This window comes from Nansenia antarctica (genome assembly GCF_963989245.1).
Source record: "Nansenia antarctica genome assembly, chromosome: 5".
NCBI lineage: Eukaryota > Metazoa > Chordata > Actinopteri > Argentiniformes > Microstomatidae > Nansenia > Nansenia antarctica.
The window spans coordinates 73,806,693-73,826,630 of NC_137690.1; the positions used below are offsets into that span (position 1 = coordinate 73,806,693).

Sequence of the window (19,938 nt, forward strand, 5' to 3'; positions counted from 1 at the left end):
TTCACACCAATACTCAACCTTTAATATTTAGTCAAATCTAGTCATTGGCCCCCCCATCATCAAATTCATCCCCTTTCCTTCATTCAAGGAAAAAAATTACAGGTTTTTCCCTCTAGAACAACAATTCAGGTTAAGCACACAACCACACTGTGTTTATCTGCCTCACCTGTCTCGCTGAATCTAGGATCCTGTTCGTTAAACGCCAATTGATAAGATGAATGTCAGATGAAGGGCGGCAGGCCGAGATGTGTTGCTTCCTTATGATAATTAATTAATGCTCGAGGTAGACAATTAAGATAAAGTTTATTCCACACACAGCGCTGGGCAGCCTCTCAACATACGGCAAGCAAGGAGGAGAGACCCGCACCTAATGACACTTTGCAGCGGCTTGATATAGGCAAAAGTTGCTGATCAAGCAGCCAGCTGTTTGTCATGCAAATCATCCCCAAAGACAGGGCTCCGTTGAGTCTAGGTAGGGTTGTTGACGAGAAGTCCCCATCTCCCAAAAGTGGCTGATTGTCCTGACAACCCAGCTACCTGACCCTGGTCAGCTGACTGGCTGGTCCTAAATATACTGACCTATTGACCCAGGTTCTATGCTGGTCCCCACTAGCTGTGGTCTCTATATTTGGCTCAGGTCCAGTTACACCGACAAGCTGACAAGTCAGTTTGTTCATGACAGAGAGTTTGCTCAATCTTAACAGTTCAGATATTACAACTTGTACAACATAATTCCTAATGATTAAAGTATTCAGGGTTTACCTAAGCACAATGATAAAATGCATCCTATCACTTGACTTGACTTATAGTCATCAGAAGCAGTGTCATGATGACTAATTACGGTTATAATATTGATACCATGAATATTGATGTTATATTACGGAACTTTTGCAATTATGACTATAGGTATACAGTATATAGCTTTCTTTGCCATTTGTTGATGTTGAATCTTCATGAAAAATATGTTAAAATACATGGACATGGAGTGAGTAATGGCGTAATATAAAATGATTCTGTAGAGGGAGCATTATTTGACAGAGGATATCATTCGTTTACATTAGGGATGCAACCTCAGCAAATATGTTCAAGTCAAGACTAAAAACCCATCTTTTTAATATTGCCTTTAAATGACTAAATCATTAAATTAACATTATATAATGATTAAAGCACTTGAGCTGCAACGTTTGCAGGAAAAGTGCTATACAAATAACGTTATTATTATTATACTCTATTAGTGCTGCAGTAGTAGGCGTGGCATTCATAACTTCAACCATCAAGTGCAGTGGGTGTGGCATTCAATTGAACACAATTTAAAGGAATAATAATATGTTTCATGATTATTTCCTGGGTTCAAATGTCCAGTAGACCACTCTATTGTAATACGGCAGATTGCGCATGACTTTCTATATGGTTACAATTCCTGCAGTGACTCTTTCAATTTAAGATGAATGATTTATTCCAAATCCTCTTATATTATCTCTAACCCAGTGATGGTTCACATGCTACAAACACATCTCATCATAGAATGAATCCCATGTAATGTAATTCCATCTCATTTCATAGTGCTATGGCGGACATTTTTGACACTCAAAAGGGCACTTAAGACATACGTTTTTCAACCGTGGGGGCACCAGGAGGGGCAGTCGCCCCTCTGCCCCCCCCCCCCCCGTGAGTCCGCCAGTGCTATGGACCATTAATAGGCTCAGGCTGTTAGAAGGGCAGGGGGGCGAAAAGAAAAAAAGGGCACCTACTGCACAACATGGGACCCCATCAGTGCACATGGTCAAGTTTAGACCATTGGAAGGGCAGCCAATAGGGCACATCCTCTCATTTTGCCACTCAAAAGGGCACTTTAGTGCAACGTTTTTCAACTGTGGGGGGGCACATGGTCACGTTTAGACCATTGGAGGGGCACCAATAGGGCACATCCTCTCATTTTCGCCACTCAAAGGGGCATTTTTGACACTCAAAAGGGCACTTAAGACATACGTTTTTCAGCCGTGGGGGCACCAGGAGGGGCAGTCGCCCCTCTGCCCCCCTATGAGTCCGCCAGTGCTATGGACCATTAATAGTCGGTACAGGTAGGGAGAGTTGTTAGGCACGTGGCCAGCTGAGTGCCGGCAAACCCCGTGACGTCATTGACGATAAATCACGACTAGGAGACATTATTGGTTTTATACAATACGAGTTGTTATGTTTATCTGTCTCTCTCTCTCTCTCTCTCTCTCTCTCTCTCTCTCTCTCTCTCTCTCTCTCTCTCTCTCTATCTGTCTCTCTCTCTCCCTCTCTCTCTCTCTCTCCCCCCCTCTCTCTCTCTCCCTCTCGCCCCCCCTCTCTCTCTCCCTCCCTCTCCCCCTCTCTCTCTCCCTCCCCCCCTCTCTCTCCCCCCCCCTCTCTCTCTCCCTCCCCCCTCTCTCTCCCTCTCTCTCCCCCCCCTCTCTCTCTCTCCCTCCCCCCCTCTCTCGCCCCCTCTCTCTCTCCCTCCCTCCCTCTCCCCCCCTCCCTCTCCCCCCCCCCTCTCTCTCCCTCCCCCCCTCTCTCTCTCCCTCCCTCCCTCTCCCCCCCCCCCTCTCCCCCCCCCTCTCTCTCTCTCTCCCTCCCCCCTCTCTCTCTCTCTCCCTCCCCCCCTCTCTCTCCCTACTCCGCTCTCACGCATTCAGTAGATTAAACAGCTGCCATCGAGATGTGAGTATAAACGGAATTTCTTTCTATTTTGTATTGAGTAAAAATGAATATTGATACATTTCTAAAATAGTCACTGTCGGCATACTGATTTATTTTGACTCACCTACCTATTTCTTTTAGGATGTTAGCAATATTTATCGATTTAAATAAGTTGCGCGTATATATAGTTAATGATTAATGAACCAGATTGTTGACACACATTATCTTAGACAATATTAGAATTATTGACACGCAGTTTCACTACGAGTCGTTCACTGAGTCACCCGCTATTCGTCATCGCACTTATTCTCAAAAGTGCTTTCATGTCGGCAATGTGTTCCTTATTTTGAATTTATTTCCTTGTTTTGATAGCTTTTCAGTCATCATGTACACGATGCGTGTTTATCTAATTGTAAAACCCACCCATCCTTTTTATCAGCCTCCGTGGCTTTTTACTAAATCCTTCTCCATGTTGGTATAGTCGAATATTAACGCAGCTTTGGACCAGAAGTAGGCTGTCATGGTCGTTTGGACCAGAAGTAGGCTGTCATGGTCGTCTGGACCAGAAGTAGGCTGTCATGGTCGTCTGGACCAGAAGTAGGCTGTCATGGTCGTTTGGACCAGAAGTAGGCTGTCATGGTCGTTTGGACCAGAAGTAGGCTATCATGGTCGTTTGGACCAGAAGTAGGCTGTCATGGTCGTTTAGACCAGAAGTAGGCTGTCATGGGCGTTTGGACCAGAAGTAGGCTGGCATGGTCGTTTGGACCAGAAGTAGGCTGTCATGGTCGTTTGGAGCAGAAGTAGGCTGTCATGGTCGTTTGGCCGGTGGATGAAGATTTGATAGGATAACAGGCCTCTCTCTCGGGCTGGTTCAGTAATCTGTCATCAAAGATTAACTTTTCTAGTTCACTGTCGTGTGTATTTCCTCTGTTTTTTTATGCTCAAACACACTTTTCCACTTTGTAATTATAATGATTGTTTTTTTACAAGATAAAATAATGAAATGAGATGAGTCTATGTCTGATAGACATGTTGGACTGCACTTACATAGCGCCTTTATCCAAAGCGCTTTACAACGGCCTCTCATTCACCCGTTCACACACACATTCACACACCAATGGCGGCAAGCTGCCATGATGCAAGGCGCCGGCCCGCTCACTGGGAGCAATTTGGGGTTCAGTGTCTTGCCCAAGGACACTTCGACATGTGGCCAGCCGGGGCTCGAACCGCCGATCTGCCAACCTTGCGATCATTAGACATGTTGGAGTGGTTGTGTGTGTGACTCTCTCTCTCCCTCCCCAGGTCCTCTCTCTCTCTCTCTCTCTCTCTCTCTCTCTCTCTCTCTCTCTCTCTCTCTCTCTCTCTCTCTCTCTCTCTCTCTCTCTCTCCCCCAGGTCCACCTCTACCCCAGACTCTCACTCTCTCTCTCTCTCTCTCTCTCCCCCCCCAGGTCCACCTCTACCCCACACTCTCATTCTCTCTCTCTCTCTCCCTCCCCAGGTCCACCTCTACCCCAGACAGACTCTCTCTCTCTCTCTCTCTCTCTCTCTCTCTCTCTCTCTCTCTCTCTCTCTCTCTCTCTCTCTCTCTCTCCCTCCCCAGGTCCACCTCTACCCCAGACTCTCACTCTCTCTCTCTCCCCCCCCAGGTCCACCTCTACCCCTGACTCGGCCACCCCGGGAGCCCCCGGGGGTCCTGAGGGAGAGGGGGGTCCCCCGGGCGGGGCCCCCAACCTCACCAGCAACCGCAGGCTACAGCAGACCCAGGCTCAGGTTGATGAGGTGAGAGGGAGGGGGGGGGGGGGGGGGGGTGTCAGGCTACAGCAGACCCAGGCACAGGTTGATGAGGTGAGAGGGGGGGGGGGGGGGATTGACATCTTTTTTTGACATCTAGCATGCATCCAAAGCGTCTTACAACAAACACATTTCGTGACGTTAGAATTATAAGGTTCTATCTCCATTTTTGATCCAGTATGTGTTTATTAATGCCTGTGTGGTGTTATTTTTAAAATGTTGACATTTTATGAGTTAGTAATTCATAAAATACAAATGTTCCATCTCACAAAACATAATGGAATGTAAAAACGTTGACGCTCAATATCTCTGAACTGCCCTAAACGGAGATAGAACCTTATCATTCTCAACGGAGATAGAACCTTATCATTCTAAACGGAGATAGAACCTTCTCATTCTAAACGGAGATAGAACCTTATCATTCTAAACGGAGATAGAACCTTATCATTCTAAACTCACGAAATACATTTGACTAAGTAAGTAAGTGAATGATCTGTCCACCCGTCACAGCAGGGGAAGGTACTCTATGCTCAGGCCTGGGGCCGTTGGCAGTCATCCTGCTAGAAGAAGAAGGAAGAATTCTCTTTTTTATTTTTTTACCATGCAGTCAAGGACAGGACCAGTGAACGGTGAAGTCCTGAGGAGAAAGGGAGGGATGGAGGGATGGAGGGATGGAGGGATGGAGGGATGGAGGGATGGGGTCATACAGAGGTCACGAGGATGTTATCATCCGTGAGGAAGAGAACTAAGTGTCCTCGTGCTCTGTGACATCACAGCTCTGTGACATCACAGCATGACGACTGTTGCTATAGCCTCTTCTCAGGCATGATGGGGGCCTAGAGTTTTTCCTAGTCGTGGACACGTGGGCAGGAAAAACCTCCCTACTTTTGTCATAATTGATTCCTTCACCATCGCCTCTCCCAGTGACATCATCATCTAGGAGAGTTTTTTTCTTCTTCTTGTTGTTAAAAATAATTATTAACATATTATCTTTATTGCATTTCTATAGTTTCTATAGATTTAATTAGAATTATTATTTATTTTTATTACATTTTTAATTGCTTTGATTTAATTGTTTTGCCATGCAATCAACTTGTCAGTCAGTTGTTGGAATGTGGTATTTTATACTCTAGGCACACAGGGGTCAGAACCATAGACGGCGACCCTGGAGCAATTAGGGGGTTCAGTGCCTTGCTCAAGGACACCTCGACACGTGGCCAGCCGGGGTTCGAACCATCGAACTGCCGACATTGCGATCATTAAGACGCTGTCTCTCCACCCTCCTGGTGTTGTGGATGTTGAGAGCAGGGGGGTATTCAGGAGGGTATTCCATCAACGTCACTAAAGGAAAATCATCATCAGGCTTGTTTCCATCTCAAGTCTGGCGAGCGACGGCTAAATGGTTAAAACAAAATGTGAAATGTTTGTGTCTGTCGCCCCCTCTGTCCCTGGCCTCTACCGCCCCCTGCAGGCGGGGGACATCATGCGTGTGAACGTGGACAAGGTTCTAGAGCATCATATGTGTGTGTGTGTGTGTAGGTGTGTAGGTGGTGGACATTATGCGTGTGAACATGGACAAGGTTCTGGAGCATCATGTGTGTGTGTGTGTGTGTGTGTGTGTGTGTAGGTGGTGGACATCATGCGTGTGAACGTGGACAAGGTTCTGGAGCGGGACCAGAGGCTGTCGGAGCTGGACGACCGGGCCGACGCGCTGCAGGCCGGAGCCTCGCAGTTCGAGAGCAGCGCCGCCAAGCTGAAGAACAAGTACTGGTGGAAGAACCTCAAGGTGGGTGTGTGTGTGTGTGTGGGTGGGTGGGTGGGTGTGTGTGGGTGGGTGGGTGGGTGGGTGGGTGGGTGTGCGTGTGTGTGTGTGTGTGTGGGTGGGTGTGGGTGGGTGGGTGGGTGGGTGGGTGTGCGTGTGTTCACAATCATTGGTTGATTGTTCATTGCTTGTGTGTGTGTGTGTGTGTGTGTGTGTGTGTGTGTGTGTGTGTGTGTGTGCGTGAGTGACTAACGAGTGTCGTTAACATTGGCTTATGTGTGAAAGTCCTTTATTGTTACTGAGAGCCTCACAGACAATAATTAGGTGAAGACCTATCAGGTGAGGTAGAACACCAGGGGAGGCTGGGGGAGGTAGAACACTTGGGGAGGCTGGGGGAGGTAGAACACCAGGGGGAGGCTGGGGGAGGTAGAACACCAGGGGAGGCTGGGGGAGGTAGAACACCAGGGGAGGCTGGGGGAGGTAGAACACCTGGGGAGGCTGGGGGAGGTAGAACACCAGGGGAGGCTGGGGGAGGTAGAACACCAGGGGAGGCCGGTGGAGGTAGAACACCAGGGGAGGCTGGTGGAGGTAGAACACCAGGGGAGGCTGGGGGAGGTAGAACACCAGGGGAGGCTGGGGGAGGTTGAACACCAGGGGAGGCCTCCGATGTCTACCTCCACCAGCCTCCCCTGTAACCTCTACAGAGGGTTGTGTTTTAATAGAAATGATTAGTCAATAACCTTCCTACAGGACGGTCTTTGAATCGTGAAGAAAGGAGTCATGCAACGTTATGCTTAGGCTTGCTTAGTGCAGGCGACCATGACCGCCACGCCTCTGTGTTACATCATGATGAAGTGCCGTGGTGTGTTTTCACTGTGGTCAGCCATTTTGTGGAAATAATGTCTGTAGTGTATACAGTATACACTGAGGAGATGTCGGGTCAAAGGTCTCTCTTTCCCATCTGGATGATACACCAGTCGTGACTGACTGTCCCTACCTCCATCTTCACCCTTGGTTTGTTTTCTCCTCCTCCTTTCTCCTCACTTTACATAGGACATTCTCATCCTTCCATCCATCTATCTATTCTATCTATCTATCTATCTATCTACGTATCCATCTACGTATCTATCTATCTATCTACGTATCTATCTACGTATCTATCTATCTACGTATCTATCTATCTATCTATCTATCTACGTATCTATCTACGTATCTATCTACGTATCTATCTAAACTTCCTATCTAAACTTCCTGTCTAAACTACCTGTCTATCTAAACTACCTGTCCATCTAACTATCTGTCTATCTAACTATCTGTCTTTCTAACTATCTAACTATCTGTCTATCTAACTATCTGTCTATCTAACTATCTGTCCATCTAACTATCTGTCTATCTAACTATCTGTCCATCTAACTATCTGTCTAACTATCTGTCTATCTAACTATCTGTCTATCTAACTATCTGTCCATCTAACTATCTGTCTATCTAACTATCTGTCCATCTAACTATCTGTCTAACTATCTGTCTATCTAACTATCTGTCCATCTAACTATCTGTCCATCTAACTATCTGTCTATCTAACTATCTGTCCATCTAACTATATGTCTATCTAACTATCTGTCCATCTAACTATCTGTCCATCTAACTATCTATCCATCTAACTATCTGTCTTTCTAACTATCTGTCCATCTAACTATCTGTCCATCTAAATATCTGTCCGTCCATATTTCATCTTTCAACATGATGTTATAAACCCTCACTCCAGGCTGAGGACAGATGGCTGGCCCGGTGCCCGTCCAATCAGATGGCTCTGTTGGGGGAGGGGGGGGGAGGGGGCTAGAAATCCCAATCTGGATTAGAGCGGGGGCTGGATTATAAACCAAGCTGTGACTCGTGATGTAACTCCCCCTCACACTCTCTCTCTTTCTGACTTGCTCTCTGTCTCTCTCTCTCTCTCTCTCTCTCTCTCTCTCTCTCTCTCTCTCTCTCTCTCTCTCTCTCTCTCTCTCATTTCTCTCCCCCCTCTCTCGCTCTAAACCTGTGTTTCTCCTAATCTCATCACGTCATACAGTCCCTGCCCCCATAGGCTCTCTCTGTCTGAAACATCTCAGGTCCTCTCTCTCTCTCTCTCTCTCTCTCTCTCTCTCTCTCTCTCTCTCTCTCTCTCTCTCTCTCTCTGTCTGAAACATCTCAGCTTCTCTCTTCCCCCTCCTCCCCTCTCTCCTCCACCTCCCTCTCTCCTCCTCTCCCTCTCTCCTCTCTACCTCTCTCTCTCCTCTCTAGCTCCCTCTCTCCTCCCCTCCCCTCTGTCTGAAACATGGCCAATCTTGTCCATTTCACATTGATAATGTGCATGCGAGCCTGCTTAGGTGACCTCTGTAAAAATCCTATTGGATATCAATGTTGGGTCACTCAGTAGTGTCATAGTGTTGTTGTTATTATTGTTGTTCCATTCCATGCATTACAATGAGCCTGTCCTCCGATGTCTACCTCCACCAGCCTCCCCTGATAGACATGGGGTAGAATAAGATCAATAATAATATATATATATTAATAATATTATATTAATATTTATATATATTAATTATTGTTATTACATCTGAAAGGTGTTTTAACTTGTTTTGCAGGCGATGATCATGATGGCGATCATAGGTGTCATCTGTTTTGGAATCGTTTTCTGTAAGTACGACAACGTCCCTAAATGTGATTGCAGGGTTCCTACACGTTTCAAGAAGTCAAATTTAAGACCTTTTGGGACCTTTTTTAGACCTCTTTGAATATAATTTTAGACCTATTCGCGACACCATATGAGAGCGTTTTGTCATCCTCGAGGTGATGAAATTAGGGATTTCACTGCCATACAGACAAAAAAGGAAGATTTTTTTTGGGTTCCAGCTTGAATCATTTCCGCGTAAATAGATGTGGTCGGACTGATTTCCTTGCAGGATCTCATTTTAAGACCTAGCACCTAATTTTTAGACTGAATAACTGAAATTCAAAACCTTTTTCGGCCTTAAGATTTAGTCTTCTGGATTTTAGGCTTTACAGCTTTACAGCTTTTTAAGACCAGTCAGTCACAACCCTGTGACTGATATGTTTCAGATACAGACAGTACGTCAAGCTTACATAACAACGTCGTACAAAACTAACGTATTGAAGGCAAACAGAAGCTGATCTCAAACTTGATTCTCAAGTTTGAATACGGGACAATTCGGTTGTTAAGTCTGACGTCAAACGTGACGTTTAGCAATTTCTGGGTCCAAACCAGAAATTCCCTGCACCATAGTACCAGTGTACTACAGCAGTAGAATGACAGTTCAATAGTTTTTTAGACTGGGATCTATTCATACAACAAGGGACACAGCAGCACTTTCCTGTTTTTCCCATATTTGTCAGCGTCTTTGAGCCTCGGAAAAGCGCTATACAAATATAATGAATTATTATTATTACTGCAGCATTTCGAAGAGAGCGCCTCAGCCAACTTTGGACCCGGAAACACGTCACGACTTAACAACCGAATACAGGCCTATTGTCCATATAGAAGAGAGTGTACTTTAGAATGGAATATGTGTCAAAATATGTGTCCTCAATACAGTTATTTAGTATAGTAAAATATCGTTAAGACAAGTTCTGTCAACACAGTAATGAATCTATGTACAGCTACAAACAATATTAAATAATAAGTATATTAATATATATTTATTTAATTTAATATTGATTTAATAAAATATTATGACTTACCACATGGTTTTCTTGGTCATATTCTCACTGTTCTCTCTCTCTCTCTCTTGCAGTGTATTTTTTCTACTGAGCGAGTTTCTCCAGGGACGGACACCAGCGGAAGATGAGATACCAGAAGCGTAGCCATGAATCCTCCCTCTCCTCTTTTACTCCTCCTCCTTCATCCCTCTCTTCTCACCGATGCCTTCCGAGACGCCGGACACCTGTAGACAGACGTGCAGTACCTCCTCCTCTCCTGTAGTGGGCGCTCTCTCTCCTCTCTGTTAGACTTGACCAGATGTTCCACCTGGACAGTGCAGTGTGTTCTAGTATACTCAGTGTAATATGAGTGCTTTTAAGGAGGCAAAGCAGGTGATGATACCACTTAGGATGTGTCTCTGCTCCTGTTTGACTGTGTCTGTTTGACTGTGTCTGGTTGACTGTGTCTGGTTGACTGTGTCTGTTTGACTGTGTCTGGTTGACTGTATCTGGTTGACTGTGTCTGGTTGACTGTATCTGGTTGACTGTGTCTGGTTGACTGTGTCTGGTTGACTGTGTCTGTTTGACTGTGTCTGGTTGACTGTATCTGGTTGACTGTGTCTGGTTGACTGTGTCTGGTTGACTGTGTCTGGTTGACTATCATCTGGTTGACTATCATCTGGTTGACTGTGTCTGGTTGACTGTATCTGCAGCACATTTCAGCATATCGTTAGCCTCGTAGCATAATTGCCTAAGTTATGCTTCACTTGTGGTCAGCCAAGCCATCTTTGTATGTAGTGTTTAAAAAATGCCCATGTCAAAGAGATGACTTGGGCAGATAGTGATTTTGGAATGTAACAAGCATTCTGATAGGCTGATGGCATCGTAGGCAATAATGCCCAGTGAATCAGCAGTGTTAGGAGAGTAGAGTTAGGCAGATATCTCAATTTGGCCAAAATATGACTTAGGCAATTATGCTATGAGGCTAACGATATATGTAATGAACTGTACCAGTCTAGGCTTGCCAACCTTCTCAACTACCAAATACGGCGTGTCAGTGCACGGGGCGTGGGGGGGGTTTGAAGCAATTCGGTTGTTAAGTCTGACATCACACGTGACGTTTAGCAATTTCCGGGTCCAAACCAGAAATTCCCCGCACCAGAGTACCAGTGTACTACAGTGGTAGAATGACAGTTCAATTGTTTTTTAGACTGGGATCTATTCATACAACGAGGGACACAACACTTTCCCGTTTTCCCCATATTGTCAGCGTCTTTGAGCCTCGGAAAAGCGCTATACAAATATAATGAATTATTATTATTACTGAGGCATTTCGAAGAGAGCGCCTCAGCCAACTTTGGACCCGGAAACACGTCACGACTTAACAACCGAATTGGAGCATTTGGGGGCCTGTGATTGGATGAATATACGGGACAAGGGAGGTCCTAAAATACAGGACCTTGCGGCTAATACGGGACAGTTGGCAACCCTAGTAACAGAGAGAGATGTGGGATGAGCTGTAATTTGCTTTGTTGTACAAAGCACGATATCCTTTTGAGTCACTGTAGGACTGTAGTGCATTGTGGGAGTGGAAGAGGCAGAGAACAGGGCCAACACAAGGAGAGAGAGGGCTGGGGGGTACTCCATCAATGTCACTGAAGGAACATCTTATGAAGGCTTATGTTTGATAAGTCTCTCTCAATGATTTATCAATATATTATAAGCCTGGATTTTTCCTTTAGCAACATTGATGGAATACCCCCCTGGGAGCTAGAAAGATGCTGAACGTTTTTCTTTTTCCCCCTGTTCCCTTCAATCAAACAATGTCTCCACCCTGATCCTATTTTACAAGAATGACCACAGTGGTCATGATGATGACGCGAAATATTTGTTTGTCTGTTATTCTCTTGTCTGTCTTGTAAACAGTCATGTTGCTGTCCTGTGTAATTGTAATTATAGACGTATTTTGGATATAAACGTGTCCCTTGTGTCTTATTATCTCCTCTGTTCAGAGAAGTGTGTCCCTCGTTCAAAGTATAATCTCACTATTAAAAAAGGGCCAAAGATGTGTGAAGAAAACGACAACAGCAGTCTGACATGAGGAATCTGGGGACTCATTTCATCATCTACACTCTGATTGGAGGAGCCTCCATCTACTTCCTGTGACTTCAGTGGGACGCCGACGCAAGCAACCGAACGCTAATAATAACTAATAATAATAACTTTAATTTATATAGCGCCTTTCAAAAAAACCAAGGACACTTGACTCGTGTAGTTTTATAATACATTAGACTTGTATAGCGCTTTTCTAGACCCTCAAAGACGCTTTACAAACTGAAAAGATCGAGTAGTAATAATAAAAAGAAACAAAAAATAAATAAAAGAAAGTGTAGGGGGTCTAATTAATGTTTAGATGACTAAATCTAAGTCCAAGTGTCTTTGTAGGACAATCTACTCTGTATACTGCAATTACACCTAGATTTCGGGCGGAGAAGCGGCGAACAAGCAACGCCAGCGTCCTCTCTCGACCGGCATTTTATGACAGCGGAGACCCTAAAGGGGTGCCTAATATTTGTAGGCCGCACTTGGGGGGGGGGGCAGTGTTTTGTTAGTGAGCAGAACTTGGGACAAACTCCTGCATCAAGGATTCAGGATTCGGTTGGTTTAGTCTAGTTTGTGTTCCTGTTATTTATTTTGACAAGTTGACCTTTGAGAGGTCGGGTCAGAGCTGAGCTGACGGCGTTCTCATTCATACTCAGACACATTCACACACCTCAGCTTCTCTCAGCCACAGGCAGGCTGTGAAGGCGCAGTACGTCAAGGCGTTGGCAGGGTCGTGTGTACAGGGGAGAGAGAACACATTTAACACTTAATCAGCCACGAGGGGTCATTTTGACCCCAACCCTAACCTTAACCCTGTGAGTAAAAGAACATGTTCTATCTTTGCACTCAATCACATTTCAGGACCCTCCTATCATGACTTTTCCTAGATATGTGCGTTCTACCACCCTAGTATACCCTTACATTTTCTAAATCACCTCAGGATAAGCTAGTATGAAGCTATTTTGCAGTTTTTCTGTGTAGGAGGCAGGCTAATTTACAAGACGGACAACTAGTGGTCGTTGTGTGTAAATAGCAGATTTACATTCTAAAGAGACCTGCTTTTAGGGCTACGTTTAACACTAGAACAGCCGTGCCTTTTTACCTACTAAAAGACCCGAGGCGGCTCTTTTAGTAGGTAAAAAGTCATGGCTGTTCTAGTGTTAAATACCCCGTTAATATGGGGCGTTGAAACAAATGTGAAGAACGAAATTGAATAAAAAATAGGAAATTAGATTTTAGGTCTGCCACTAGTCTTAGGCCTGGTGATTACAGCACAACTAGGCAACACACTTCCCTCTTTTATCTAGGTAATAATGTCATTATTATGTAACTGATTTCAAATATATTAGTATTTGTGAGAGTGATAAACTAAATCAGGACATTGCTCTAAGCCAGTGGTTTTCAAAACTCTCCTCGGGGACCACCAGCCGTTCCACATATTTGATCTGTTCCACCACCAGCACACCTGATTCAACTAATCAAGTGCAAAGCAATTATGGTTTATACTTAATTAGTTGAATCAGGTGTGCTGGTGGTGGAACAGATCAAATATGTGGAACGGCTGGTGGTCCCCGAGGAGAGGGTTGAAAACCATTTCTCTAAGCAGTTATGGCGTTTGGCAAAAGTAATGTGATTCAGTTATGCAACAGCAGAGCAATTTGCTTATGCTTATAAGCGTAATAATAAATAAATAAATTATAAATTAGAATAAATTCTAATAAAGGTTTGAATATGGACCTCTTTTAGTATATATTGAATATGGACCTCTTTTCTACATTTCTGTTTTTCATTTTCAATAAATTATTGTACAAATAGTTTTCTTTCACTTTCAACGTGTCCTAATGGTTGGACAGATCAAGAGAGGGGAGGGGAGGGGAGAAGAGAGGGAGCTAGAGGAGAGAGAGGGAGAGGAGAGGGAGAGGAGAGAGGGAGGTGGAGGAGAGAGGGGAGGGGGAAGAGAGAGGAGAGGCGGAGGGGAGAGAGAGAGGTGGAGGAGAGAGGCAGGTGGAGGAGAGGAGAGGAAAGGAGAGAGGGAGGTGGAGGAGAGAGGAGAGGCGGAGGAGAGAGAGAGGTGGAGGAGAGGTGGAGGATAGAGAGAGGTGGAGGAGAGGAGGGAGAAGAGAGGAGTGGAGAGAGATGGAAAAAAAGAATCTTAAGATCCAAGATGAGAAAGTTCCGTCTCGCTCCAGACGAGTGGATGTCACATACAACAACTCCTCCACTGTGAAACGCCAGGAGAAGAGTCAGGTACTTCGGATAAAATAAAATATCAAAACATGATATCGTACAAAAGGTCGCCGATCAACACAGCGCAGCGTCCGTTCAGTTGACGAAATTCCCAAAATTGTGAAATTAGCCTAGCTAGCTCGTAGCTAGCTCACACATCCTCCAGTTACGCAACCAACCCAACCGATACAGAACAAACAACAATGCTTTATTACATGTTTATTTAGGTCCCAAAAAACATCATAATAACATTATATCAATAATATTAATAAAGAAATTGAAAAAAGGAAAAGAACAAATAAAATAGCTTTTATTTCCACAGCCTCCACGGGTGTCAGCCTATAGAAACTCTGCAAGTCCATATATATAGGTAAGGGGGCGTGGCTTCAAGCTTGAGCAGGTGGTCTTAGCTGGGCCAATCAGGAATGTAGAGGTGAGGCGCGGGGGGCGGGATCACGAGGGCAAGCCTGAGCCAGGCTACTGTTGTTGTGACATCTGCTGCTGCAGAAGAAGAAGAGAGGACAGAGTTAGACATCAGCCTTGTTTACCTGTTGACTCTGTGTGTGTGTGTGGGCCTCTGCTGCCCCCTACTGGCCTCCAGTAGCCTCTACTACCTGTTAACTGTGACTGGTCCTCTACTGGTCCTCTACTGGTCCTCCACTGCCCTCTACTGGGCCTCTACTGGTCTCTAGTACATGTTGACTGTGTATGTATGGGCCTCTAGTGACCTCTACTGGCCTCTTGTAGTGTCTACTGTCCTCTACTGGGTCTCTACTGCCCCCTACTGGCCTCCAGTAGCCTCTAGTACCTGTTGACTGTATCTGGGCCTCTACTGATCCTCCACTGCCCTCTACTGGTCTCTACTGGCCTCTACTGGCCTCTACTGGTCTCTACTGGTCTCTACTGGTCTCTACTGGTCTCTACTGGTCTCTACTGGTCTCTACTGGTCTCTACTGGTCTCTACTGGTCTCTACTGGTCTCTACTGGTCTCTACTGGTCTCTACTGGTCTCTACTGGTCTCTACTGGTCTCTACTGGTCTCTACTGGTCTCTACTGGTCTCTACTGGTCTCTAGTACCTGTTGACTCTGTGTGTCTGGTCTCTACTGGCCTCTACTGGCCTCTAGTACCTGTTGACTCTGTGTGTCTGGTCTCTACTGGCCTCTACTGGCCTCTACTGGTCTCTAGTACCTGTTGACTCTGTGTGTCGGTCTCTACTGGTCTCTACTGGCCCCTGCTGGTCTCTAGTACCTGTTGACTCTGTGTGTCGGGGCCTCTGCTGGCGAGGCGACTGAGGATGTTCCTCTCTGACATCTGAAGCCTCACGGCGACAGGTGGTATCCGGGCGATGGTTGCTGGGAGACGGGTGACATCCGCCTTCATGTCACTTAGCAGCTCCTCCAGCTGTTTAAGAACTGGGAGATAGAGAAGGGAGGGAGAGAGGGAGAGAGAGAGAGAGGAGGGAGGTAGAGAGGAGGGAGAGATAGGAGAGAGAGGAGAGAGAGAGAGATAGGAGAGAGAGAGAGAGAGAGGAAAAATGTTATATCTTTGCACACATTTCAGGACCCTCCTTTCATGACTTTTCCTAGATATGTGCGTTCTACCACCCAGTATCCTTACATTTTCAAAATCACATCAAGATAAGCTTGTATGAAGCTATTTTGCTGTTTTTCTGTGTAGGAAGCAGGCTAATTTACAAGCGGACAACTAGTGGTCGTTGTGTGTAAATAGCAGCTTGAGCATTGTAAAGAGGGGGCTCTTTTATTACGCTAGCTACCTTTAGCAGGAGGACGGAGTTAGCAGCAACGCTAGCTACCTTTAGCAGGAGGACAGCATTAGCAGCAGTAACGCTAGCTAGCTACCTTTAGCAGGAGGACGGAGTTAGCAGCAGCATCGCTAGCTACCTTTAGCAGGAGGACCGAGTTAGCAGCAGCGACGCTAGCTACCTTTAACAAGACAGCTTTAGCAGTAATGCTATCTACCTTTGTGCAGGTAGGCATTAGCAGCGACGCTAGCTACGTTTAGCAGCTACGCTAGCTAGCTTACCTTTGTGCAGGACGGCGTTGGCGGGCTTGTTGCCCGACATGGACTCTTTGCTGAGGTGCTGGTGGGACTCGGCCAGACACTCCACCTCAGAGAAGCGCGTGTTCAGGGCCATGGAGGGGTGGGACGGGTCCTCCGACATGTTCAGGTACGCCGCCCGGCGCAGCTGCTCCTCGATCACCAGGGCCTGCTCCAAGAGCTGGGGGGGAGGGGAGGAGAGGGAGAGAGGAGGGGGAAGAGAGAGGAGAGAGGGAGGTGGAGGAGAGGAGAGAGGGGGAAGAGAGAGGGGAGGAGGTGGAGATGGAGGAGAGAGGAGAGAGGGAGGTGGAGGAGAGGAGAGAGGGGAGAGAGGGAGGAGAGGAGGGGGAGAGAGGGGAGGAGGTGGAGAGAGGAGAGGAGAGAGGGAGGTGGAGGAGGAGAGGAGAGAGAGGGGAGGAGAGAGAGAGGGTTAGTTTTGGGTGACAGGTGTAGTGTTGTGCTCAAGGCTCCATGTTTGTTCAAGACTGAAGACTGAACTGACGACATGTCGTTGTCTTAGTCAGCACTTCTAATCTAACAGCAGGGTTCCCACATTTCTGAAACATCAGACTCAAGCACCTTTCAAGGACTTTCAAGACTCAACTCCCTCAAATTCAAGGACCCAACACGGCATAGTTTGAGACAGAACTAGTTGACGAGCTAAGTAAAACATTTTTTAATATATATATTTTTAGAGAGAGTGAGAGAGAGAGAGAGAGGGGGGGGGAATTCAAGCACTTTCAATGACCCATGTCTACTTTCAAAAACTTTTAAGACCTTGATTTCTTTTTCCTCAAATTCACAAACTTTCAAGGATTTCAAGGACCCGTGGGAACCCTGTAGAAGTCGTCTTGGAGGGCAGAGAGACAGAGGGAATCTCTGTTGTCTACTGCGCTCCAGGATGGCTCAGAGAGAGGGACGACAGGCTGGGGGGGGAGGGGGGTACGTACCTTAAACCTCCTGGCCAGGAACTTGTTCTTGATTTCCAGGAAGTTCCCTCGGTTCATCTCTCCCTTGAAGGGCTCGTTGAGGATGGCGTACTTCACGTCGTTCTGGATGTCCTGCCAGCGTGCGTAGCCGTGTCTAGGGGGCGCCAGAGTCAAGGGACAACACCAAATGGACTGCACTTATATAGCTATGCCTTTATCCAAAGCGCTTTACAACGGCCTCTCATTCACACACACATTCACACACCAATGGCGACAAGCTACCATGCGAGGCGCCGGTTTATGACTGGTTTATGGACTAGCTGACTGGTTTATGGACTAGCTGACTGGTTTATGGACTAGCTGACTGGTTTATGGACTAGTAGACTGGTTTATGACCTGACTGACTGTTTTGTTGACTGGTTCCTTACAACAGGGAGCCAACATGGGTCTGAACCAGGGGAGGCAGAGATGTAAGGATACTGTATGATGCCGGCCAGCAGCCAGTAGTCATGGCGACGGTGCCAGATCTCGTTGGTCTTCTTGGTGACGGTCGCTGCCCGCTCCTCGTTCTGCCACAAGGAGTGAAGCTCTGCGGGGGGGGGGGAGAGAGAGATTATTTACTCTGCCACAGACATGACCAGTGAATGTATGCATGTATAAAGGTGTGTGTATGTAAACGTGTGTGTGTGTGTATGTAAACATGTGTGTGTGTATGGAAATGTGTTTGTGTGTATATGAACGTGTGTGTGTGTAAACGTGTGTGCGTGTATGGAAACGTGTGTATGTGTGTGTGTGTGCAGGGTTCGACATTAACCGGTTGCCTGATTGCTACATATATGTAGGTATGTGCAATATGTCTAGTGTATCTCCACGATCAACAAACCCTAACCCGGCAAGTAAAAAAAAGTTAATGTCCTGTGTCCTACCTGTGAATCCTCCGTCAGCGATGTTGAACATGAACCTGGTCTTAGCCTTCCTCTTCTCCTCGCTGACCCCCGCCACCGAGCCCACCACCACCACGTCCCTGCTCTCCCCGTTCTGCAGCTTGGACGCCTCCTCCTTCACACCATCCTTCTCCTCCTTTTGCTCTGCGGAGGGGGGGAGGGAGGGAGAGAGAGAGAGGGGGAGAGAGAGAAATGGAGTTAGGAGGGCGAGAGCAACAATACTGAGAGGTATCGTGTCGCAACTGAGAGAGAGAGAGAGAGGGGGAGGAGAGAGAGAGAGAGAAAGAGAGAGGGGGAGGGAGAGAGAGAGAGAGGGGGAGGGAGAGAGAGAGAGAGGGGGGGAGAGAGAGAGAGAGGGAGGGGGAGAGAGAGAGAGAGGGGGGGAGGGAGGGGGAGAGAGAGAGAGCGCGCTACCTTTCTTCTCCTCTACAGCAGGAGTGATGTCCATCTTCTCTGTCTTCTCCTCCTTCTTGTCTTCTGTCCATCCAGAGGGAGGGGGGAGAGAGAGAGAGAAAGAGAGGCGTTAGAACAGAGACAATAGAAACACCTCTAAGTGGCAGGCAGAAACAGAACTGAACCTAAAGTGTAAAACTACATTCATCAACATTCAGCATCTTCAGCTCTTTTAAATCAGCCATTTTGAATCAGATGTGAGATGGAGAGAGACAGAGAGAGAGAGAGGAAAGGAAGGAGGGGGGTGAGACAGAGAGAGAGACAGGAAGAGAGAGACAGAGAAAGAGGGAGACAGAGAGAGAGAGACAGAGAGAGAGACAGGAATAGAGACAGACAGAGAGAGAGAGAGAGAGACAGAGAGAGAGGGAGACAGAGAGAGAGGGAGACAGAGAGAGAGACAGAGAGAGAGAGACAGAGACAGAGAGAGAGAGACAGAGAGACAGAGCGACACAGAGAGAGACAGAGAGATACAGGAAGAGATGTGTTACTGTTCACATCAGGTGACCTCAGGGTTGAACTTTCACCTTTGGCCTCGGAATCTTCCGTTTTGACCTCTGCTGCCTTGGCCTCCGCCGGAGACTTGGTCTCCTCTCCTCCGCCCACGGCCTTGTCTGCTGTCTCTACCTCCTTCTCCTTCTCCTTCTCCTTCTCCCCTCCTCCCTCCTTCTCTCCCCCCTCCCCCGGGGCGGGCTTGTCCGTCTCCATGGGCTCCTCCTCCTTCTCTCCTCCTCCCTCCTTCTTCTCCTCCTTTTTGGGCGAGGGAGTCTTCTCATCATCGTCAGGGATGGCTATGATCTGGAGGAGGGCAGGGGGAGGAGAGGAGGAATGGAGGAGGGGGGGAGGAGGAGAGGAGGATGAAGAGGAGGAGAGAAGAGGAGGATGAAGAGGAGGAGGGGAGGAGGGGGATGAAGAGGAGGATGAAGAGGAGGAGGGGAGGATGAACAGAGGAGGGGAGAAGAGGAGGATGAAGAGAGGATGAACAGAGGAGGGGAGAAGAGGAGGAGGGGAGGATGAACAGAGGAGGGGAGAAGAGGAGGATGAAGAGGAGGAGGGGAGGAGGATGGACAGAGGAGGGGGATGAAGAGGGGAGAAGAGGAGGATGAAGAGGAGGAGGGGAGGAGGATGAACAGAGGAGGGGGATGAAGAGGGGAGAAGAGGAGGATGAAGAGGAGGAGGGGAGGATGAACAGAGGAGGGGAGAAGAGGAGGATGAAGAGGAGGAGGGGAGGATGAACAGAGGAGGATGAAGAGGAGGAGGGGAGGAGGATGGACAGAGGAGGGGGATGAAGAGGGGAGAAGAGGAGGAT

At 47.0% G+C, this 19,938-nt stretch overlaps 2 protein-coding genes across 2 annotated transcripts in view; one reads left to right on the forward strand and one right to left on the reverse strand.

Annotated features, from left to right (window-relative positions):
* Positions 1 to 980: 980 nt before the first annotated feature.
* LOC308158369 (vesicle-associated membrane protein 2-like) lies at positions 981 to 11,958 on the forward strand (the record flags this gene model as incomplete). Its single annotated transcript, XM_080531958.1, has 5 exons — positions 981 to 985; positions 4,313 to 4,445; positions 6,085 to 6,243; positions 8,847 to 8,902; positions 11,931 to 11,958. The coding sequence occupies 5 exons, from the start codon at positions 981 to 983 to the stop codon at positions 11,956 to 11,958; spliced, it is 381 nt and encodes a 126-aa protein (XP_080388084.1).
* A 2,540-nt stretch (positions 11,959 to 14,498) lies between these two features.
* Positions 14,499 to 19,938, reverse strand: part of LOC308158796 (chromodomain-helicase-DNA-binding protein 4-like) — a 44,004-nt gene continuing 38,564 nt past the window's right edge. Inside the window, 8 exon segments of the mRNA XM_080532497.1 lie at positions 14,499 to 14,748; positions 15,497 to 15,660; positions 16,292 to 16,487; positions 17,257 to 17,389; positions 17,716 to 17,824; positions 18,162 to 18,323; positions 18,594 to 18,656; positions 19,157 to 19,427. Of these exon segments, the coding sequence (XP_080388623.1) occupies positions 14,725 to 14,748; positions 15,497 to 15,660; positions 16,292 to 16,487; positions 17,257 to 17,389; positions 17,716 to 17,824; positions 18,162 to 18,323; positions 18,594 to 18,656; positions 19,157 to 19,427 (1,122 nt within the window). The 3' untranslated portion in view covers positions 14,499 to 14,724.